We start from the raw sequence: 23,791 nt of genomic DNA on the forward strand, positions 1-23,791 counted from the left end.
ACTAAAAAAATAACAACAAATGTGACATGTTCAAAATATGACATGTCCACTTCAAAACGAATCAACCTAGAATTCTGTTAATACACCTAAAAATAAACTAGTTCTATTAATTTTCTTCTAAAAATAAACTAGTTCTATAGTAAAATTTTAATTAGACTAGTTCTATTAATTCAACTAGTTCAACCAAGCACTTACTATAAATAAAAATAAACTAGTTCTTACTAAAAATAAACTAGTTCAACTAGTTCTATTAATTTTCTTACTAATTCTATTAAACACTTACTAAAAATAGTAAAAAACTACATTATACAATAGTAAAAAACTACAGTAAAAAACAAGAAAAATAGAGATGGAGGGAGGAGGGGCTGGGAGGAGGGAGGAGAGAGGAGGAGGGCGGTGGGATTGGAGGAGGGAGGAGGGGGTGGGAGGGGTGGGAGGAGGGAGGAGAGAGGAGGGGGAGGGGCGGTGGGAGGAGGGTTACCGACGAAGGAGGGAGGAGGGGCGGCCGGAGGAGGAGAGAGGAGGGGGCGGCCAAAGGAGGAGGGAGGAGGGCGTGGTGGGAGGAGGAGGGATGGAGGGAGTACCTCGGTGGAGGAGGAGCAGCGCGACGGCGGCGGACGGCAGGGCATGCGGGGGAAGAGTGACTGAGAGGAAGAGTGAGGGGGTCAGCCGCGTGGGGACGGTAAGGTAGGGTTAGTAGTAGCGCGGGTTCGAGAAAAGCGCTACTGCTACGGAGCATAGCAGTAGCGCTGGGTACGATATGCGCTGCTGCTAAGTGGGGCTGTCCTATGCGCCCAGTTCAAGTTTAGCAGCAACGCGTTTTGCCAGTACGCGCTATTGCTAAAGTGATAGCAATAGCGCCATTTTCTTACACGCGCTACTACTAAGTAGCAATAGCGCCTCATTTTGTCCAATGCTATTGCTAAGATGCTGTGTATAAGGTTTTCCCTAGTAGTGGGAGGTGCCAGGAAAGGTGAGGAGCCAGGCGCAGGTGGCGAGGCAAACAGTCCAGCACCTAGGGAGCAATCAAACCAGAGGCTTGACGCACTCCCGACGAGAAGACTTGATAGGAACGACGAGATCATCGGGGAAGTGGAGGAAGAGACCGCAATGACCATGAGGGATGCAGCGACAATAGTTGTAGTGGCGACGATGGCCATAGTGGCGGCGGCGGCTGTGCTTGAAGAGGCGGAAGAAGTGGTCATCGAGACCTATTTTGATACCATGTAAACAAACAAGTTTTGGGGGAACTAGCACAACCCTAAATGGGTGGATTATTTCTCTTTTTTAACAAAAGAAGGCTTTATTTAGGATCAGGTACATTTTACAGAAAGGAGCATGAATGGAGCTATGCTAGAAGCAGAAAGTATGTCCTTGCCAGGACATTGACCTTGACCTACTTGTGTACATAAGCAACAGATAGCTAAGGACCTTGTCTGAATACGAAGAGCTAACTAAGCTTGATGATCAACTTTTACATTCTTGCTCCCGCTGATGTGAGTGATCTTGTTACAGTTGAAAGAACAAGAGGCTGGGATCTCTGCAAGGAGAGGTATGTTCTCCCAACATACCGGAGCAGCAAACACTGTTGATGACCTTGCTGCCGAAGCTAACACCGAGCAGTCCGTGTAAAAGTGAGGGTTTTGAACCTGCAGAAGATCTGCTAACTTTGTAGCTAGGAGCAGCCCATAAGTTTCAGCCTGGAGTGCAGATGAAGCTGGAGGCGAAAGCGCAGAGACGTGCAGTTGTTGGAGGTGCAGATTGTCTTGCATGGTTATGATTACTCTTAAGCCAGCATGGCCCAACTCTGAATCTGTACGTCTCTCCCAAGCAGCGTCGCAAAAGATGACATTCCCTGCAAGATTATTAGAGTCATGTGTATGTATGGTTGTTGGAGAAACTTGCAATTGCTCCTGAGCTTGATCGCTTTCTTGCTGCTGAGTGGAGTTCTTATCTTCTAATTTGGTTGCTTCAGTTGTTACATTTGATGCTACATACAACTGGGAAGGCTTACATAATTTTCTGCAAAATAGACAGTCATTCCGAGCTTTTCAAAGACACCAGAGAAAAGTATAGAGAGTAGTCGAGTTTATTTGTGGATGTTAAGATGTAACCAAAGCACGAATTATATCAGGAATAGAATGATAATGTTCAACCAGAGATTCCGTTTAATAAACTAAGGATCGCAAAACCATGCAGCTTTAGAAAAAGGGCAAAGAAACAATATGTGCATTTCATCTTCTAGTTGGCCACATCTAGAGCAGTTTTCATTGATATGTTTGGAGTACCTACCTACCCTCTTATCCGTAGGAAGCACTTTTATAAGAAGCATCCAAGCGAATGTTTGAACTCTTAGTGCCATTTGCTTATCCTCCCACGTCTGATTAAGAAGGAAAATGACCCCCATAGGAACAATTTTGGGCCTTTGCCTTGGTGGAAGCTGAAGATTGTTGAAGCAGTGCTTGTAAGCACTTTTGGAAGAGAATTCACCTATAGGAGTTAGTTTCCAAACAAAAATATCTTTACCATTTACATTAATGATAGGAGTTTGTAGAATGGTATTAGCCATTTCAGGAGTAAAAAGAGAGTTAATTAAGTATGTATCCCAATTCTTTTGACCTGGGATCCAAAGATCTTTAACTTGAGCTGGATAATAAAAAGTTGCTATTAAATGGTAAGATGATCGTAAACAGTTTCCCAACCCACATACAATACATGTACAATACACAGGGAAATCAAAATCTAGACATAGTCTAATATAGCCAAAAACCAATGTCAATAAGTTACCTAAATGATTACGTCCACACGTGTGGCACTTATCAACATGGCCTAAACGCAGTCAATGTCGTTCGATTCATTTTCAAGAATATTGAAGCAGTTGCCATCTAGGTTGAGAGCCACATAAGCACCTAGCGTCGTGTGGGCGTTATCATTTAGTGCCACATGTCTGGGCGCTCCTCGTCCGAACGGACACACGATGCTTGCCCAAACGTGTGGGCACGGTGATAGATGGCAACTACAGTTATGCATATGTGTCAACTAGTTAATCACACACAACAACTATGATTGACCATACATGACAACTATGGTTTAACTACTCGTGACAACTCCAATTAGTTACACACGATGCATATGTGTCAACTAGTTAATCACAACAAATATGGTTGACCATACATGGTAACTATGGTTTAACCACACATGACATCTTCAATTAGTTACACATGACAACTATATTTAATGATACATGACAATTATAGTTAATTACACATGATAACTAAAGTTGATTACACACGTGTTTGGGCTCACGGGGTGGGGTGAACAGTTATGACATATGATTGTGTGGGCCGTCCTAGTTGCGCTCGAACGTGTTGACATTTTTAATGTTCGTTCCCACAGGGTCGTGTGGACTGACTACTGGATACTTTTTTTTAGAACGACTGACTCCTGGATACGATCGGGTGTTTATTATGCCACACGGGTTACAGTTATGACGTCCATAGGTTAACGCCCCCCTCCCCCCACAAAAAAAAGGGTTTCATCTCTTCAAGCAGGGCAGGCCGAGCCACAGGTTCCTCCGCACCCTCGGCCTTCCCTCCCCTCACCAGTTTCCAGCCGCGAGCGAACCCGACGCGAGTGCGGTTCGAGGGAGAGAGAAGAGGGGACTAGCACCATGGCCGCCAGGCTGCTGCTCCTCTCCTTCGATTGCCCGGCCGTCGCTGGCGGGCGGCGGTCTCGTCTGTCTGCAGTGCCACGGATGTCTTCCGGTGCTCCCCTCGTGCGGCCCCCAGCCTCATCCGTCGGCGCGTTCGCGGTCACCGCCGCTAGAGGCAACCTGCCGCACCACACCTCCGTGGTTGTGGTGAGCCCAGCTCCGTTCCTTGCTTCTTGTGTTTACTGTTTTTCCGTATTTGCAATTGGATGCTGATAGTTGCCAGAAGCGGTGATTCGGGGTTTATACGATCCTATGTTAGATCAGACGGGTGGATGCGGCATATTTGGATTATAGGTTCCAACTGATGTCGTTGCTATTGTATCATTTTAGCTGCCCGCAAAGATCTTTGTATGTGCCTGAGCTAATTAAAGTTGTTCTGCAGGATAACCTGGGAGTATGTGGACAATTTTTTTTATCTCGGCTGAACCGTGTCTCTCATTACTTCTGTAGGACGGAGTTTATGCATATGCATGTCTGATTACTGTTGGACCTTTGAACCTGAGCATTGATAGTTGTGGATGACACTAGGAGAGTTGGGACAATTTTCGTTGGTTTATTTCTCACACAATGCCATGCCAACCTGAGGGGTTGGGGATACATACTTATAGGCTGCTAGCCAGCCAAGCATATGCTGAGATGCTACTAAGATGCCAGTCTAAGATGCTAGTCTAAGATGCTGGTCTAAGATGCTATCCTAACTGCCAGTCCTTGATGGTCAGGAACTCTATCCTAACTGCCACAAGGACCATGTGCTGCAGCCCCACAAAGGCCCTAGTACACAGACTTATCCAACATTCTCCCCCTAAGTCTTGTACGTCGTCTTGTGGGAGTGTTGAATCATCCCGATCCTGGAGCAAAGCTCGAGGAACTTGACCCTCCCAAGAGGCTTGGTGAGCAGGTCTGCGAGCTGATCCTTGGTGTTGATGTAGCTCGCCTCGATGCTCCCTTCTTCCACACAACTGCGGATGAAGTGATACCTCAGCCGGATGTGCTTGCTCCGTTCGTGGAACACGGGGTTCTTTGCCAGGGCCAGGGCGGACTTGCTGTCCACCAGGAGCTGCACCGTTCTGGTGTCTTGAACGAGAAGATCACCAAGCAGTCGAGCGAGCCAAAGCGCCTGAGTGCAGGCGGTGGAGGCCGCTATGTACTCAGCCTCACAGCTGGACAGGGCCACCACCTGCTGCTTGACTGATTGCCAGCTCACGAGACACTTGCCGAGGAAGAGAAGGATCCCGCTCGTGCTCTTGCTGGTGTCGATGTCGCCGGCGTGGTCGCTGTCGCTGTACCCGACGAAGTGTGCTGCCCCCGGACACCTAGGGTAGTGGAGGCCGTGGTCGAGGGTCCCTGCTATGTAGCGGATGATCCTCTTCACTGCCTGCTGGTGTTCCGACGTCGGTCGCTCCATGAACCGACTGACATAGCCGACGGAGAATGCTAGGTCCGGCCGTGTGTGGGTGAGCGAAGGCTCCCCACAAGGCATCGGTACTACGTAGCATCCACTTCCTCTGTTGTGCTGTCGCGGCTCAGTTTCAGCCTCTCCTCCATCGGAGTGAGAGCTGGATGGCAGCCGGTGAGCCCAGCTAGCTCAACGATGCGCTTGGCGTAGGCGGACTGTCGAAGCGCGATCCCGGAGTGATCTTGGTGCACCTCAATCCCTAAATAGAAGGAGAGGAGCCCCAGATCACTCATCTGGAAGGTGGCCTTCATGTCTTCCTTGAATGCCGCTACCTCTGCATCTTTGGTGCCGGTGATCACCAAGTCGTCAACATAGACGCCCACCAGCAGGGCATTTCCTCCACTGCCCCGTCGGTAGACAGCGGCCTCATGCGGGCTTTGCTCGAAGCCCATCTTCTTTAGCGTGGAGTCCAGCTTGGCGTTTCACGCCCTAGGTGCCTGCCGTAGGCCATAGAGGGCCTTGCGCAGGCGGAGTACCTTACCCTCCTGGCCGGGAATCGCAAAACCCGGTGGCTGATGCACGTAGACTTCCTCCTTCAAGTCACCGTTGAGGAATGCCGACTTGACATCCATGTGATGGACACGCCAGCCCTCCTGGGCAGCCAGCGCAAGGAGGAGTCGCACAGACTCCATTCGTGCCACGGGAGCGAAGGCGTCGTCGAAATCGACTCCTTCCTGCTGCAAGAAGCCTCGGGCCACCAGACGAGCCTTGTGCTTGATGATGGCGCCGGCTCCATCCCTCTTCAGCTTGAACACCCACTTAAGGGTGATTGCGCGGTGACCACGGGGGAGGTCAGCGAGCTCCTAGGTGCGGTTTTGCTCGACCGCATCCATCTCCAACTGCATCGCGGCGCGCCATGCCGCATCTCTCTCGGCCTCTGCAAAGGACCGTGGTTCGCCGTCCTCACACGCGAGTTGTAGCTGCGCCTCCAGGTCACGTGGCATCAGTCCCGGCACCGGCTGGTCGCCGAGTAGATCATCCATCGTGCGATACCGCAGCTGTTCGCCTCCATACCACGCGTCAACCCGCTCCTCGTCGTGAGTGAGCGGGGAAGCGAACTTCATCGGGTTGTGCTCTGCGTGAGTTGGTGCTGATGAAGACGAACCCGGAGTGGTGACTGCCGGGGCTGGAGTATGCGGCGTCGCCAGTTGTGGTGTCGTCGGCGTAGCGGGCACCGGAGTCGATGTAGTTTTGGGGGCCGGGGTAGACGTGCCCGGCGGAGAGGAGCTGCTTGCTCCCCCGGCTTCCTTGAAGTGAGCGTACTCGACAATGAAGTCGTCATACATCGGCGTCGCGCCGTCGTCCACCGCCTTGTCCCATTGCCACCCTCGCCCTTCATTGAACACAACGTCTCGTGCCGTGCGCACACGCTGTGTCTTTGGGTCGAGGATGCGGTAGGCCTTTGAGCCCTCCGCATAGCCGATGAAGACTCTCGGAGTGCTCCTGTGGTCGAGCTTGCCGATGTGGCCAAGCTCCTTAGCGAACGCAAGACAGCCAAAGACCCGCAAATGGGAAACCGCCGGCTTCCGCCCATGCCAGGCCTCATACGGTGTCCTGCCGTCGAGTGCCTTAGTAGGCGAGCGGTTGAGGATGTAGACGGCCGTCAGCACCGTCTCTCCCCAGAAAACAGCCGGCATCCCTCGCTGCTTGAGGAGAGCCCGAGCCATCCCCACAACCGTCTGGTTGCGCCGCTCGACGACTCCGTTTTGCTGCGGGCTGTACGGCGCGGAGTAGTGGCGCTGGATGCCCTCATCGGCGCAGTACGACGCGAATTCAGCCGCCGTGAATTCGCCGCCGTTGTCAGTGCGCAACACGCGCAATTTGCGGCCGCTCTCCGCCTCCACACCAGCCTGCGCGCGCCTGATGGCGTCCGCCGCTTCTCCCTTGCTGCCGAGAATCATCACCCACATGTAACGAGAGAGATCGTCGACGAGCAGCAGGAAGTAGCGTCGACCTCCTGGTGTGGCTGGCGTCACCGGGCCGCACAAGTCTCCGTGCACGAGCTCCAGCTTCTCCTTGGCCCGAAAACTCGCTTGTTGGGGAAAGGGGAGTCGTCTCTGCTTCGTCAGTACGCAGATGTCGCAGAACTGCTCCACATGGTTGAGGCATGGCAGGCCTCGTACCATCTCCTTGGCACTTAGACGCTTCAGGGCCTCAAAGTGAAGATGCCCAAAGCACTCATGCCATTGCCACGCCTCGTCGTCCCGACGGACAGCGAGACAGACCGGTTGTGCCACCTGCACATCAAGGACGTAGAGTCGATTTCCACCTCTGGGTACCTTGGCGAGAAGGCGACCCTGGCGATCCCAGATGCGTAGGACCCCATGCTCAATCAGCACGCGTGAGTCGTTCTCATCCAGCTGTCCCAAGCTGATGATGGAGTTCCTTAGCGCGGGGATGTAGTAGACACCGGTGAGCAGCCGGTGCTCTCCTGTCTTGGTGGTGAAGATGACGGAGCCGACGCCCTTAATTTCCACAGCGGAGGCATCCCCAAACTTGACGGAGCCTCGCGCATCGGAATCGAGCTCGGCGAAGAATTCCCTTCGACCGGTCATGTGGTGGGTGGCGCCGGTGTCGAGGCACCACCCCGTAGTCTTGTCCTTCCCGGAGGCATCGCCGAGAAGAGCGTGTGCCTTTGGCTCGTCGAGGTGGATGAGAGCTTTTGCGACTGGTGTCGCTGAAGATAGCTCAATGCTTGCATGCGCCATGAACAGAGCCGTCTCCTCCTCCTTCGCCTGTGCGACGTGAGCCTGGCCTTGTCGTGGTTGCCGACACTCATTGGCCCAATGGCCAAACTGGCCACAGTTGTGGCAGCTGTTGTCTTGTGCCGGCTTGGGCTTGCCAGCGGCGCCGTCCTTGGCGCCTCCGCGGGCGTCCCCTTCGGCACGTCCTTGTGCCCTGCCCGGGGGGCCTCTTCGCGTCTTACGCTGCTTGCCACGCTTGCGGCCGCCCGTCGTGGAAGAAGGCTCCCCCTTCTTCCTGTCACCAAGGCTGGCATCCCACGGCTCCTGAGTTAGGAGCAGCTTCCTGCCGGTGGTGATGGGCCCCGAGGAAGGCTGTGGCTCGTCGGTGTCGACGACCTTGAGGCGACCTATCGCCTCCTCGATTGTCATCGTGGAGAGGTCCAGCAAGGACTCGATCGACCGAGCCATCTGCTTGTACTTCTTGGGGATGCACCGAAAGAGCTTCTCGACAGCTCTCTCCTCGGTGTAGGTGGCATCACCAAACTTCACCAACTTCTGCAGCAGAGTGTTGAGACGGAGAGCAAAGTCATCAACGTCCTCACCTGGCTTGGAAGCCAGGCTCTCCCACTCCTTACGAAGTGCCTGCAGAGTGGACTTGCGAGCACGGTCGCTGCCGATGCGTGCCGCGGCGATGGCGTCCCAAGCTTCCTTGGCAGTCCGCTTGCTGGAAAGCGAGAACTGCATCTCGGGCGGGACTGTGGCGATGAGGGCGTCCAGCGCCCGTCGGTCCTCTTGGTGGTCGACGTTGCTGTCCTGGACTGCCTCCCACATGCGCCGCACCTGGAGCCTGACCTTCATGATCCCGGCCCACTCGACGTAGTTGGTTTTAGTGAGGGTAGGCCACCCAGCACTGGGACCAACATCCCTGACCACAGTTCGGACCTCGTAGAGGCCGCGGTCCTGGTCGTTGCAGCCGCCGTCGCGGTGCACACCTCCACCTGGAGCGCGGGCGTGCTCGGCTGCCCACTGCGCCGTCCGCTCTTGCGCCACTTTGGCGCGGTCTGCGTCAGCACCGTCGTCCGCAGGCGTGGAGCTGTTGGAGCTGCCGGAGCCGCCGCGGAGTGCTTTGGCATCTGCCGTAGCCTCACGTGCTGCGTCCGCTGCTGCTGCTGCTTCTACCTCCGCCCTGGCTGCTTCTACCTCCGCTTTGGCTGCTGCCAACTCCGCTGCAGCCAGCCTCGACACCCTTGCTGCCGCAGCAGCTGCTGCTACAGCTGCTCGCTCACGCTCCTCTGCCACGGCGCGCTCGGCCTCCTGCCGGCGCCGCATGCTCGAGGTAGCCGTGTGCTGAGAGCGACCTGCAGACATGGCTCGCTGCAGGGGGGCTGTTGCGTGAAGAGGAGGCTGTTGAAGACGAACTGCTGCTCGACAGTCCGGAGGGAGGAAAGTAACCAGAGGCAGATGGAGCAGCTGCTGCTACCGACTTGGGCTGCTCACAAGAAATGCTCAGGGTACAAGATAACTTGGCTCTGATACCACTTGTTGGACCTTTGAACCTGAGCATTGATAGTTGTGGATGACACTAGGAGAGTTGGGACAATTTTCGTTGGTTTATTTCTCACACAATGCCATGCCAACCTGAGGGGTTGGGGATACATACTTATAGGCTGCTAGCCAGCCAAGCATATGCTGAGATGCTACTAAGATGCCAGTCTAAGATGCTAGTCTAAGATGCTGGTCTAAGATGCTATCCTAACTGCCAGTGCTTGATGGTCAGGAACTCTATCCTAACTGCCACAAGGACCATGTGCTGCAGCCCTACAAAGACCCTAGTACACAGACTTATCCAACAATTACAGTGCCATTAGGGAGATGCCCATGTTCTTGCATGTCAATCTGCATAGATAGATGTATGCCAAATTTTCCATTTGATCACCTGTGTGTGCGCTGCTCTGCTTTGGTGATGAGGGCATTCATGTTTCTAGTAAAAAAGCGTGTGCGCTGCGCTGCTTTGGTGATGAGGGCATTCATGTTTCTAGTAAAAAAATGGTTAAGGAAGTAGCCTGCTAGGATCCTTGTCAACGATTATGAATGTCATTTGGGACACATATGCCACTTGAAGAATTAATGTACCGTTAGTGAAGCTCTAACATGTGGTTCTTACTTTTTAGATGTCCTTGTATCTTTCCTACCTGTGAAGATTGGAGTTGGTTGTGAGTTCACTCCTCACTCTCCATTCGTACTCACACATGGGGCAAACAAGCCTGCAAAAGTTCAATAGATGTACTACATACTCATTGGGGACCATCACTCTTGCTAAAGGAACAAATAAACAATTGCACACTTACTCATATGTAGAACCAGCTGTAAAAGGTATAAGTAAACAAATATCGTCTTACTTTAGCGTGGGACCAATCTCTTGTAGAAGGCATAAATAAACAAATACGGGATTAGCCTCGAACTCAAAACATTGCTATGAGTTTTAGCTCCTCCACTCTTACTAACCAACTCTCCGCATGCTATAGAATAGCATATAGATCAAGTAAATTTACTAATTGACTGTAAAGCAACAAATATGCGATGAAAGACGTCATTGTGCTATGCTAATGTTTATATGCTAATTGACTGTAAAGCAACAATTCGTACATTGGTAGGCTAATGAACGATCATCTTGGAAAGAAAATTATGACAATAGACAATTCATATAGATCAAACAAATTTACTTATTCAAACAAAGACGTCATTGTGCTACCCTCTTTCTTCCCAAATAGCTCTCTTCGTGTCTTATTTTTAACATATGCCCATCCTTCCGTGTCTCTGAATTTCAGTTTCATATCTTGCAACCGTCCTATGGTTGTTTCAGTCACTGCCTGCAACCCTCCTATGGTTGGGACAATTCACAGCTAAAAAAGGGCAGCCCGGTGCACGTAGCTCCCGCTTGCGCAGAGTTCGGGGAAGGGTCTGTCCACGTTGGGTCTTTTGTACACAGCTTTTCCCTACATTTCTGCAAGAGTCTGTTTCCAAGACTCGAACCCGTGACCTCATGGTCACAAGGCAACAGCTTTACCGCTGCGCCAAGGCTCCCCTTCAGACAATTCGTAGCTAACATATAGACAATTGAACTACACATTTTTAATGTTGCATACGTATAAATAGAGCCTGTAATATAATTATATAAGACACGGACCATACAAAAATAGTATGGTTCACATGATGATGGCCTCCATCAACATAGCTAACCTCACAGAAGAAGCATTAGCTATCCTACTACTACGAATATTGTTTATGGTATCTTCGTTCTCCTCCTCTTGAATGGGATCACTTGTGTTGATGCCACCCCCTGTCGTAGCACTGGAGGTAGATACTCATCAATCTGCAATCACACAACACCACCCATGTAACTAGTGCAGTTTTTCACCAACTCTCGTTAAACAAGCAAGTAGGTGTCACAATCTGCAATCTACAGCCTTTTCAACTTCCAAGTCCACAAAAGAAATACTCCAGGAATACATGTTCAGGAATACTGCAAAAAAGAAAAAGAAATGACCATCATCTCATCCCGGTGTGCAGTGGCATTGCTGGGCCGCACACGCTGGCTGGGAGGGAGGTGTTGCTCGAGGGAGGAAGGCACGGCTGGAGCCTGGAGGAACAGAGGCGCTGCTGGGCTGGGGAGGTTCTGGCCAGCAGGGCCGGCAGAAGTGGCGGCGGATGCTAGGGATTTACTCGCTGTCGAGATCTGCTCCATCCGGCAGTGGCGGTGGCACGGCCACGGCCGGCCGGCTGGAGGGGATGTGCTGCCACCGGCGAGCCAACCCTAGGCGGTGGCGGCGGTGGCTGTCTTCTCACGCGCACTGTGTAGCAGGAATAAGAACAAAATGTTTTTCCACTTACTAGTGGCAAAGGTGGGTAAATACCTTCCAACCCTTTGGTTCAGCTTCTAGCTTTTGGACCCAAAAGTTGGCAGCTGAAGCTGAACCAAACACAGCCTTATGCTTTGCCCTTCCATGCCATGTGGCCAACTCCTCAGCTTTTTTGTGGTTCCATAGCAACGCACTGGCACTGAGCTACTGTTTACAATAAACAATCAAATGCTTCATCATCGCATACAAATCGGGAGCAAAGTTGATGATTTTTTCCATTTGAAAGTACACAATGCTTTTAAGCTCTCATGAACGACTCGTGAGCCTCTCTTAAGTTCTGATAACTCTTATGCGTTGTTCTTCTATATCTATTTTGGGTGTATTAGTCCCGCTATTAGTTGTTTACATTTTATTCTTTAATGTTCTTTTGACAGCGTGATGTTTTTGTGTCACTGCACATTACAAAGTAATATAAATGTATAACACTGAGTTTATTCAGAGAACAAGCAACATCACATTTATTGAGCTGGGAAACATTCCAACAAATATCTTTTGCATGATGATGTATCTGGTTCTAATCTTTTGTGCAAGGATCATGGCTTTATTTAATGTATATTGGGCATAAAACCATAAATTATTCGACTTTCTGTTTCCAGATGGAAGTATTTGTATGTAGTTTGTTTTAAGAATTCATTGATCTCAGGATTTCTTGCTTTTCAGGAGGGTGGTGGAGTTTACACTGTTCGTGACTTTATGACTAAAAGGGAACAACTCCATGTTGTGAAACCATCCACTTCAGTAGATGAAGGTGCTTTGTTTGCCTTGACGTTTTGCCTTGGTTTCTGTCATTAGAATATCACCCATTTCCTAATGGCAGCCTTTTCTAATTGAGCAGCTCTTGAGAGGCTGGTGGAGCATCGAATAACTGGCTTTCCTGTTACCGATGATCACTGGAATTTGGTAGGTGGTGCTATTAGTTTACTGTAGCAAACAGACAGTTGATGATATGCAACCGGGGTTCCGAATGTATGTGTTTTGGAGTCAACATGTATGTGTTCTGGATGGGACTTAATTTCCTTGTTATCTACATGTCTTGACGTGCATATATTATATATCCTCATCAATATAGCATATATGGTGTGGCCTATTCCTTCTCGTTTGCACCTGATGGTTTTATTTTGAAGTCTACCAGATTGCTATCCTCCCAAAATAAAGTGCTATTATTCATATAAAAAAATTTGACAATGGGCCGAGGAACCACTTATCTTCTTTTGAAAGAGAGGGGCAACCTCCTCAACAAGCTTGTGCCTTAACTCTAGGCTACATGGATGTGCCTAGAAATAATATTATAGAAGCAAGCATATAGAAATTAATTTTTCTTCTCTGTTAGCTCCTCTTCTGTTGGCACATTTCATGTTCTTGCTAATTACTACCAGTAACCTGTAATATAACTACAGGGTTGATATCTTCATGTTCAGTTCTGACTCTGAATGTATGTTAAGGCTTAAGGAAGTTTTTTTTTCTTCGAGAAAACGCAAAAGCCTTGCGTTTCTTTTTATTGAAAAGGGGGGGGGGGGGGGGTTCAGTTACAGACATCCTAGGATGTGCGGGTTACATCAGGTGAATTAATGTACGTCCCAGGTTTGGGGCAGCACAAGTCGGAGGCCAGGTGCCCCGGCTGCCGCCCATGAGCGGGCCTCGTCCTGAATGCCATCTAGGAGCGCGTTAAGGGATGGCGTTGCATTGTCGAAGACGCATCTGTTCCTGTGCTTCCAGACCATCCAAGGCACGAGCAGCGCGACAGATTTCAGGGCCTTGCGAAGGGTCAGCGGCGTGTCTTCCTTGGCATGGTTCCACCAGTCCGTAAGCGACAGTTCCTGTGTTGGATAGGGGCCGGTATGCGTAGCTAGGCCAGGGTCTCGTGCCATGCCTGTCGGGCTAGGGGGCATTCCAGCAGCAGATGTCGCATCGTCTCCGGCTGCTGGTCACATAGGAGGCAGCGGGGATGATGTTGGAGACCGTGGCGAGCCAACCTCTCTGCCGTCCAGCAGCGGTCCTGGTTGGCTAACCAGTGGAAGAACTTGACTCGCGGCGGCGCCCAGCACTTCCAGATTAGCTTCCAGGAATGGCAGCCCGTTGATCCATGGAAGGTGGCCGTGTAACAGGACTGCGCGGAATAGGTGCCGCTCGCCGTCCATCTCCAGATCAACCTGTCCGGTGTGGTGGAGAGCTCGGTGCGCTGCATGATCTGCCAGAGCTGTAGATACTGACCAATCTCATGGAGGCCGGGGTTGCCTTGGATGTCGCGTGCCTAGGAGTTGCCATTGAGTCCGTCCGCCACGGTTCTCGTCGTCCGTCCTCGCTTGGGGATGCAGCCGTAGAGGTTAGGCATGAGCTCGCGCACGGATTGGCCACCAATCCATCGGTCCTCCCAGAGCAGGGCGGTCTGCCCATTCCCAATGACCGTGAACGTGGATGCCCAGAACAGGGCTCGTTCCGTGGGCGAGAATTGAAGGTCTAGCCCTTGCCATGCTCGCTCCGGGTCCGTTCTGGAGAACCATAACCAGCGTAGTCGCATGGCGAGACCGGCACGCTCGAGGTCTCGCACGCCCAGGCCCCCAAGCTCGATGGGGCGGCAAACTTTGTTCCAGTTCACGTGGCAGTGTCCGCCATTGGCAGTGGCACGTCCAGCCCAAAGGAAACCACGCTAAATCTTCTCGATCTGCTTGGGGTTTTTTTTGGGGGGCGCGAATGCAAGCAGTTGGTGCACTGGGATGGCACACAAGACCGACTTGACCAGCGCGAGGCGCCCGGTTTTAGTCATCAGCCAAGCCTTCCAGGTCGGTAGGCGCGCGGCGACCGCATCTACCATGGGTTGTAGCTGGGCGGCAGATGGGCGGCGCGTGGACAGGGGGATGCCGAGGTAGGTGATGGGGAGAGTCGCCACCGGGCAGTCGAGGTGCGCGATCATCTCCGTGGCTGCTTGGTCGCCGTGCAAGATGGTGGCGGAGCTCTTGGTGAAGTTCACCTTCAGGCCGGAGGCCCTGCCGAACAAGGCGAGGATCTCCCTGATCGCAGTAGTGTCGTCCATCGTGGCGTGGCAGAAGACCATGACGCCGTCGGCGTAGAGGGAGATCGCCGGGATGTGGCGTCGTGGGTGTAGTGGCTGCAGGATGTCCAGGCTGTGTGCGCGTTGTAGGAGCCGTCCCAGGGTGTCGACGGCGAGCACGAAGAGCTGCGGGGATATGGAGTCGCCCTGCCGGAGCCCTTGCCGGTGCCATATGGGGGGGCCGGGCTCGCCGTTCAGGAGGATGCACGTGCTCGCAGAAGACAGGAGGATGGCCGTCCACTCCAAGAATCTGTTCCCGAATCCGTATTGGCGTAAAACCTCAAAGAGGAATGGCCATGACAGGGAATCAAAGGCGCGCGTGAGGTCGAGCTTGAGCATGACTCTTGGAGCTCCCAGTTGGTGCAGCAGCTTGAGTGACTGCTTGACAAGGACATAGTTGTCGTGCAAGCTCCTTCCCGAGATGGAAGCATTTTGGTTGTGGCTAACCAGGTTGTCCAGCTTGGCACCGAGGCGGATCGAGAGCACCTTGGCGAAGATTTTGGCCACAAGGTGTATCAGGCAGATCGAACGGTAGTCGAGCAGCCCCTGGGCGTCGACTTTCTTTGGCAGCAGCGTCAGCAATGCTTGGTTCAGCTTGTAGAACCCTCTTCCTCGCAAGTCATATAGTTGCTGGAACACGTCAAGGAAATCCTGCCTGATGGTTGTCCAGCATGCGCGTAGGAATTCTGCTGTGAACCCGTCTGGGCCTGGCGCCTTGCGTGCGGGGAGGCGCTTGACAGCCTCCCAAATCTCCTTGGCGCTGAACGGCGCATCAAGGTCGGCGAGGTCGGTCGGCTCGATGAGTTGTGACAGGTCTAGGGAGTGTTCCCGGGCGGTCGCCGTGCCAAGCAAGGCCTCGAAATGGGTGAAGGCCGCCTTGGCCATGTCAGTGTGGTCCGTGAGCACCCTGTCGTCCACGGCCAGGCTGTAGATGTGGTTCTTCTGCCGACGGAACGAGCACTGCCGGTGGAAAAAACTGGTGCTGGCGTCGCCGTCCTTGAGGTTGGCGATGCGGGAGCGTTGGCGGGCGATCGTGCGCTCCATGGATGCGAGCCCAAGGTAGGATATCTTGAGCTGCTTGCGGAGCCAGGCCTCCGGTGGCGAGAGGTTGCGCGATTCCTGGGCTTGGTCGAAGCGCGAGATGAGCTCCGTGATATCGCCAGCTTGGCCTTGATGTTGCCCGTAGACCTGGAGCTCCAGCTAGTGAGGCTAGCCGCCATTGCCTGTAGCCGGAGCATGAGCCGGTGGAAGGGATCGACGTGATGCGTAGCACCCCAGGCCGCGGTCACCACATCATGGAATTCGTCCAAGCGTAGCCAGTATTCCTCAAAATGGAACCGCCGGTGTGAGGTGGGCGTGGGCGAGCAGTCCAGCAGCAACGGGGCGTGGTCCGACACCATAGCCGCAAGGCATCGAAGGTGGCATCCGCTGTGCGCGTCCTCCCAATCAGCGGTGCAAAGAACACGGTCGAGCTGCACAAGTGTTGGCGGTGTTTGCTCGTTGGACCATGTGTAGCGCCGCCCGTTGAGGTAGATCTCCTTGAGTGCGAGGTCATTTGTGAGACGGTGAAATTTGCCCATCATGCTCCGGTTGACGGTGACCGTGTTTTTGTCGTCGTCGCGGAGGATGAGATTGAAGTCGCCGCAAACCATCCACGGGTCTGGGCAGGCGGCTCGGATGTCGCGATGCTCCTGCAGGAATGCAACCTTGTCGGCATCTTCTTGGGGGCCGTATACCACCGTAAGCCACCATGGTGTGCCTGTGGCCGTGGCCACCTTAGCGGTGATCGCGTTGGTGGTGAACATTGGGTCCATGATGGTCACGGCCCTGCTCTTCCACGCCAGCAAGATGTTGCCCCACGTGCCATCGGCTGGGAGGTATGTGTAGTCATCGAATTCGGAACCAAGCGTATCCAGGACAATAGCCGAGTAGATCAACTCCATTTTCGTTTCTTGAATGCATACAATGGAGGCCCCGGTCGTGTCCAGCAGCGAACAGATAGCGTGTTGGCGAGCCTGCGCGTTCATGCCGCACACGTTCCAGATAGCGATCTTAAGGCCGTGATCCATGAGAGCGGGATCGACGGGTAGACGCGCCTAGACCGGACTAGCCCTCGCAAGCAACGAAGGCGCGTGCCTCCCGAGCGCAGTCGATGCCATGCAGACTGGGATCTCACGGTCAACCAGTTTAGCGATGGCTTTGAGGACCGTCAGGGGCAGCGGTGCCGCGAACATGCCGTCATAGGCCTTCATCTCTACGGCAGTAATCTTCTGGTCTATTCCAATGATCCTGAGGGTGCGCAGGATTTGCACGTGGGCGCGTCGCTCCGCTGTTGGAGGAGCGCTCGGTTGGCAGGTCGTAGCTGCAGACCGTCCCCGACGAGGGGCGAAGTTTAAGGTGCTTCGTGGCGGTGGCCAGGAACTCCCCAAGGGTCCAGGACGCGGGCGTGGTGCGGCCCCGGGATCGCCGCAGCGTAATTGGTGGCGATGCGAAACGGCTCGGCGTGCGGCCACTTGGGCCTTGGTTAGCCACGGCGCCAGCGTTTGGGGACAGCGGGTCTTCAGAGGGCCGCAATGGAGGTGGTGTAGTCGCGGGCCGCTGTAGGAGCACTACCGTCCCCGCTGGGCCGTGGGCCGGCCTAGCGGCAGCAGGTGGAGATAGCCCGTCTGCATGGGCGGGAGGGTTGGCGCCGCGGAGCTGCGTTTCCCCGCCCGAGGCCGCGCGTGTGGGGTTGGTGGAGGCGGACTGGTCAGCGGAATCCAGCCCCACTTCTAGATCGGGTGGGGCGGTATCTTCGCTTTGTCACGACCAGGTCTCTGGCGCTGCAGATCCCTCCTGCGAGGCGACATGCGCGTTGCTGACAGGGGCCAGTTCCCGACAAGCCAAAGCGTCAGGGGGACCCGAGCTTTGGCCCACGTGATCATCATGGGGATCGTTGCAGGCCACCGGATTCGAATTCGCGGCCGGTTGAGGATCGACACGCGTCCCGACCGGGCTGAGCAGGGCGTCTGCGGCGGCCGCGTCAGTGTTGCCAGGCTGGCCCTTGGTTGTTTGCTGCTTTTGCTGTCCGCTGCCTTTTCCTCTTCTGGCATGGTGATGTGGGCGGTGGCCCCCGCGCTGGCCTGGCCAGGGCAGCATGCCCGTACGCGGCGGGTTCGCGAGCGGTGCCGCGCCGGAGCTGGAAGGCCACGCCGGCGACGAGGATAGACCATCCGCCCATGCCTGTTTGGCAACGCGCCAGCCCAGGTCGTCCATGGCCATGCCGTCGGCCTGGCCTTGAGCGGGCGCGTTCGAGCATCTGCGCTTGCGTCCGCGGCGGCGCGTGCGTCCCGGGCCACGGTCGGGAGCGGGATCACGGGTCCCGCCGGCGTCGCGCTCGTGGTCTGGGTGTCGCCGGCGCCCTGATCTTGACGGAGCGGGCCAGCGCGATGGCGATGGGGTAGGTCAGGGTGCGTATGGTTGGTGCGTCGGAGTCTAAGGCCGCCGGCACATGCTCGACCACCTCCAGAATGGCAGCGCGGTGGATCTTGTCGGGGTCGTGCGTGCGCCCAGATAGCCGGAAGGTGGCGAGGTCGGCACGGGAGCGGGTATGGGGATGAAGGTGCTCGATCCAACAGCTTTGCCCGAGGATGTGCTCGGCGGTGGAGAGGTGCCAAGCTTGGGCAGGGACACCACGCAACTCGAGTTCGACGTGGAATTCGAACTCGCCGCAGCCGGCATGTGCGAGCTTGCACCATGGCCGCATCGAGAGGGAAAAGCGCGGCGAGCGGATGAAGTGGTCGCCGGCGAGGCGCTCCTTGAGGGCCAGCGAGTTGGAGAGGATCAGAAAGTCCTCCGGATGGTGGCGGTGGACGGTGAAGTCGCCGTCGACGAGGTCGAATGAGTCCCAGAGCAGCGCAACAACCTCGTCGGTGGAGACAGACGGGCGATTGCCAGTGATGGATGCGACCATCGCGCGGGACATGACTGTCTCCGCGCCCTCCATCTCGACGGTGCGCGCCATGATGACCCGCACGGGCTCGGGCTGGTGCAGGATAGCCGTCGGTAGCGCCGTGGCGGGGGTTGCTGGCGGCGGCAACGTAACGAGCGCGGACGACGACCGCGCGTGCGCCGGAGCAGCCGGGTTGCTGTGCTGTTGACGATGTGGCGCACTGTCCCGGCGGCTCGGGTCGCAGGAACGGGAGTCATGGCCAGACTGCAGGCATGTGCGGCACCGGATGTCGTTGGTGCAGTCGCGCACGCGGTGGCGGTGGTCCAGGCAACGGAAGCAGAGCCCAGCAACTTCCTCAGGCGAGGGACTCCGTCGGCGAGGCGCCGGAGGGCTGGGGGGTGGCCATCTATCGCTGGCGACGACGGCGGTTCCAGCGCCGGGGCAGTTGGTATCCATCCTCGTCGACCACGTCTCCGCCTGAGACACGGTGCACCTCCGAGCGGGGGCCAAGGCGGTTTATGGCCGGCAGCCTGGGACGCGCCCTCATGGAACCGTTGGCGGGCGGTGGGGGCGGGGAGCTGCCTCTGCGGGGCCGGGGGGGGGCGGAGTGGGCGACGTCGCTGTACGAGCGCGCCGGGGACTCGCTCTCCGAGCTGAGCCAGCGGTCACCAGAGGACACGCGCTCGCCGGAGAGGGTCGTGCGGCGGTCGACAGGGTCAGCACCGGAGTCCGCCATGGCAGGGGCAGGGGCGGGGGAAGTAGGAGGGAGGAGGGTGGGTGGGTGGGTGGGTTGGGGGAGCAGCCGGCGAGGGGTCACCGGCGGTGGTGCTGGAGGCTAGCTGGGCAGGGGAGAGCTAGGGAGCGCGGAGCGGAGCCATCTCGAGCAATTTGTTCTGCATAGTTCTAAATATTGATATTTAGTAGGAGCAGCCGGCAGGGGGTGCGTTGGGGGAGCAGCCGGCGAGGGGTCACCGGCGGTGGTGCTGGAGGCTAGCTGGGCAGGGGAGAGCTAGGGAGCGCGGAGCGGAGCCATCTCGAGCAATTTCTTCTGGATAGTTCTAAATATTGATATTTAGTAGGAGACATTTACCTGGAAAATGTCTTTTCCATTGGATGTTTAGTTCCTGTTCTGTCGAATGAACATGAACTCTGAAAGCATGTATATCCCAGTATCCCATTGACTTAACCTATGTTGTCCCTGGTATTAATCTGTAGATTTTCATAGAGCTTTAATATCATGATGTTCTTGTACGCAGTGTTAATATACGACATTTTTTAAGCACAGTATTCACTCGTGCTGCAATTTATTTCATACAACAGGTTGGTGTGGTCTCAGATTATGATCTGTTAGCACTGGACTTGATATCAGGTATTGTTTGGAATTGTTGTGTAAGTTTCACCTTGTTTATATAATATTTTGTCCATATTATCAGCTATCTTGCATTGATTAACGTTTCAATTTCTTTCCCTTTAGGAAATGGACAGGCTGAAGCGGACATATTTCCTGAGGTGGACAGCACTTGGAAGGTACATTTTGAAAGGCTTGGACGGATAATAGACTTAATTGTGTCGCATGGTTATGCATCTACCTTGACCACCCCCCTCCCTCACATGCACACGCGCATACGCATACACACAAGTTGTAGATGTAGTTTGTCACTGGATGTGGGATGACATGTAGGATTGTAGGAGAGCTCAAATAAAAATTACTTTTGTGAAAGGGAATGATAGGCTTGGGCTCAGTCAAATCAGACTGGCGATGGTGGAAACGGATCTGAGCTTATAGCCACCTTGGCTTGGCAGCCACATGAACTTGGGCTTGATGCAGACTTTGCCCTGACAATCACGGCAGGAATGGCTAGACATTCTCCCAAGCCCTCCTACCACTGCCAGGGCTTGCACAATCTCTCCTGATACGGGGCAAGACCGCAAGGGTGGCCCGTTCTTCACGAATTGGAGGTGGATTTAAAAAGTAGCATAAGAACAAGGCACAAATCCAAAGGAAACACAAGAGAATAACGCTATTGGACAAGGTCCACACCAAGTACTCCTCAAACCTCAGGCTAAGGTGCATCTTTGATTCAAGAACCAGTGAAAATAACAAGTAACAAGGGTAGTTCTTCTCCAATCTCTAGGAGATATGGAGGTCTTGAGAGATATTCTTCTCCAAATCTGATAGAGGCCAGGGTGTCCTGATCTTTTGATGAGATGATAACTATCGATTTGATGGAGATGATTTTGACGATCCGACTACAAACATGCACGACGTTGCGGCTTAGCAATCGCTAAACCAATCTCCTGAGGTTATTGACGATGCCGGAAGCATGATCAACCTGACCGCGAAGATCTATTCTTACATGCAGTCGAAGAACAAGTAAGAATATGATAATGCAATTTGAATGTTGCGAATATATGTGAAGTATTGATAAAAGTGGGGATCTGGAAGCGGTCTTGGTCTGGTCGTTGGACACAAACGAAATACACGAAGTTGCAATGGCTAACTTTTAACTAAACAAATTCCAAAAGTCTAAACAACGCCCTAAGGGCTGTATATACGGAGGAATAGGGCGGAATTTCGTGACTCCTTGGAGGAGGGATCCGAAACTAACCCTATTTCTGTTTTCCCACACGTACGGACTCTAGAAACAACCTAAGAGGTTGTATTTCGAAATTACATGGGTCTGACCCAAAAACAAGGTGGCGCAACACCTAAAATAAGCTATGGACGAAATTTATGAAGGAACATCTTGTATATTTCATCCCTGTCTTTGTATGTCATCACGGAGGCTTCAAAGTGTTAAAATATGCATTAGAAATGCCGTTCTGGTTCCCTTCGTGCACGCCTTATCTCCATACTTGATCTTGTTTTTGTGTTCATCCCTCTTCTCCCATGCTAGGTCCTTTATTAGTAATCAACATAAATGTACCTAGGCAGCATCTTATTCTCATGAACATTAGAATTATTATCAAAAAATGAAAGTATCTGATAATTCAATTGGCGTGCGTGAGCTTTAGTAATTGGTCCAGTATGTATAGCAACAGTGGCTGTAGGTGTAACAATGATATTGATGTCCTCATCATCCTCCCTTCTTAAAATGAAGTCGTCCTCGACGGAAGCTCATCTTTCTCACCCAAATAAGGTTTTAAATATGCAATGTTAAAAGTAAGACTAATCCCAAAATTTACAGGCAGCTTAAGTTTATATGTATTATCATTTATTTTCTTTAACACCTTAAAAGAACCATCAATATATGGCATTAGCTTTGATTTGTGTAAATCATGAAATCTATTCTTAGACAAATGTAACCAAACAAGATTTACAGGTGCAAACACAACATATTTTTTATCCTTATCTCCAGCGAGTTTATATTTAGCATTCATACGCTCAATGTTTGAAAGGATCGATATGGTTGACTGGAGGGGGGGGGGGGGGGAAAAGGCAACTACCAATTTTTAGCTTTTCTTTACCAAATTAAACTTTGCATCAAAGTAGGTTGTCTACATGTGCAACTAGGTGAGCAATCTATATGATGCAATAACAACAAGCGTACAAGCAAGCAAGGGTAGAAACACTAAAGAGATTGCACAAGTAAAGGTAAGAGATAACCAAGAGTGGATCCGGTGAAGACAAGGATGTGTTACCGAAGTTCCTTCCTTTTAAGGGGAAGTACGTCTCCGTTGGAGCGGTGTGGAGGCACAATGCTCCTCAAGAAGCCACTAGGGCCACCGTATTCTCCTCACGCCCTCACACAATACGAGATGCCGTGATTCCACTATTGGTGCCCTTAAAGGCGGCGACCGAACCTTTACAAACAAGGTTGGGGCAATCTCCACAACTTAATCGGAGGCTCCCAACAAAACCACGAAGCTTCACCATAATGGAATATGGCTCCGAGGTGACCTCAACCGTCTAGGGTGCTCAAACACCCAAGAGTAACAAGATCCGCTAGGGATGAGTGGGGGAATCGAAAATCCCTTGGTGGAAGTGTAGATCGGAGCCTTCTCAACCACTCCCGAGCAAATCAACAAATTTGATTGGCTAGAGAGATAGATTGGGCGGAAATGAAGTTTGGAGTATTTAATGGAGCTTGAGCAATAAATGGAGCTTTGGGGGAGGAAGAGGTAGGTGAGAAGGAGGAAGGGGACTCCCTTTTATAGTGGGGGCAACAATCCCGTTGCCCCCCACCAACCAGCCCCGCACAGGGCGGTACTACCGCTGAGAGGGGGCGGTACTACCGCCAGGCGACAGTACTGCCGCGCCAACCAGCGGTACTGCCGCGCTGAGGAGACTTAGTAGGGAACGGACCCAAATGCGGTACTACCGCGGTGGTAGGGCGGTACTACCGCTCCTGGAACGGTACTACCGCCACTACACCCGTGACTAGTGCCGCAAAACCCGACACGAGAAAAAGACCTCTCAAATTGAGGCGGTAGGAGCCAGACTACCCAGCGGTACTACGGCAGAGGGGTCAAGGGCGGTAGTATCGCTATGGAGCGGTACTGCCGCTTGTGACCCTTCGGTCGTAGTACCGCAGGCAGTGCGGTACTACTGCTGGGGCACGAGAGAGAGGGAGAAGAGATCTCTCAAGAAAGCTGAGGACCAGGCGGAGGTGCCAGGCCCCAGCGGTACTACTGCTGTGGAGCCACGGCGGTACTACCGCTGCGAAGCGGTACTGCCGCTTGTGGCTTCTCAGCGGTACTACCGCTGGGTGCGCGGTACTGCCGCTTAAACCTAGACAGAACAAGGAAGAGAGGAGAGATCTCTTCAATGGACAGGAAAAGCTCGGAGGGTGAGAAGCTGATGTATACGTGATGATTCCATCCAAGCAAAACCCCAGCGGACCCCCTCTTGATAGTACGGTGCCCTCTATGCAACTAGTCCACCGAGAAAGAAACAAAAGAGCTACACCGTCTTGAAATACACTCTGAGGGGAAGAAAGCGTCTCGTGCCAGGGGAGAATCTGTGAATAATTCAACGCACAAGATTAGTTCGCAAACATGTTGTCATCAATCACCAAAACTACCTTGAGAGAGATATG

The 23,791-nt window shown here is 53.2% G+C and overlaps 1 protein-coding gene across 4 annotated transcripts in view; it reads left to right on the forward strand.

Moving 5' to 3' along the window:
• The first annotated feature begins 3,493 nt into the window (after nt 1–3,493).
• The window catches only part of LOC125519727 (CBS domain-containing protein CBSX2, chloroplastic-like), a 43,146-nt gene continuing 22,848 nt past the window's right edge, over nt 3,494–23,791 (forward strand). For 2 of the 4 annotated variants that reach the window (XR_007288294.1, XM_048684469.1), the window contains exons 1-5: nt 3,497–3,859; nt 12,433–12,520; nt 12,608–12,672; nt 20,073–20,121; nt 20,227–20,279. Coding sequence is in view for 2 of the 4 variants with exons in the window: in XM_048684469.1 (XP_048540426.1) it covers nt 3,671–3,859; nt 12,433–12,520; nt 12,608–12,672; nt 20,073–20,121; nt 20,227–20,279 (444 nt within the window). In the remaining 2 variants the exon portion in view is untranslated. Of the gene's footprint in view, nt 3,860–12,432; nt 12,521–12,607; nt 12,673–20,072; nt 20,122–20,226; nt 20,280–23,791 lie in introns of all 4 variants that reach the window. The other 2 variants (XR_007288296.1, XM_048684470.1) reach the window with 2 other exon arrangements.

The sequence above is a fragment of the Triticum urartu genome, chromosome 7, assembly GCF_003073215.2.
Source record: "Triticum urartu cultivar G1812 chromosome 7, Tu2.1, whole genome shotgun sequence".
Lineage (NCBI taxonomy): Eukaryota > Viridiplantae > Streptophyta > Magnoliopsida > Poales > Poaceae > Triticum > Triticum urartu.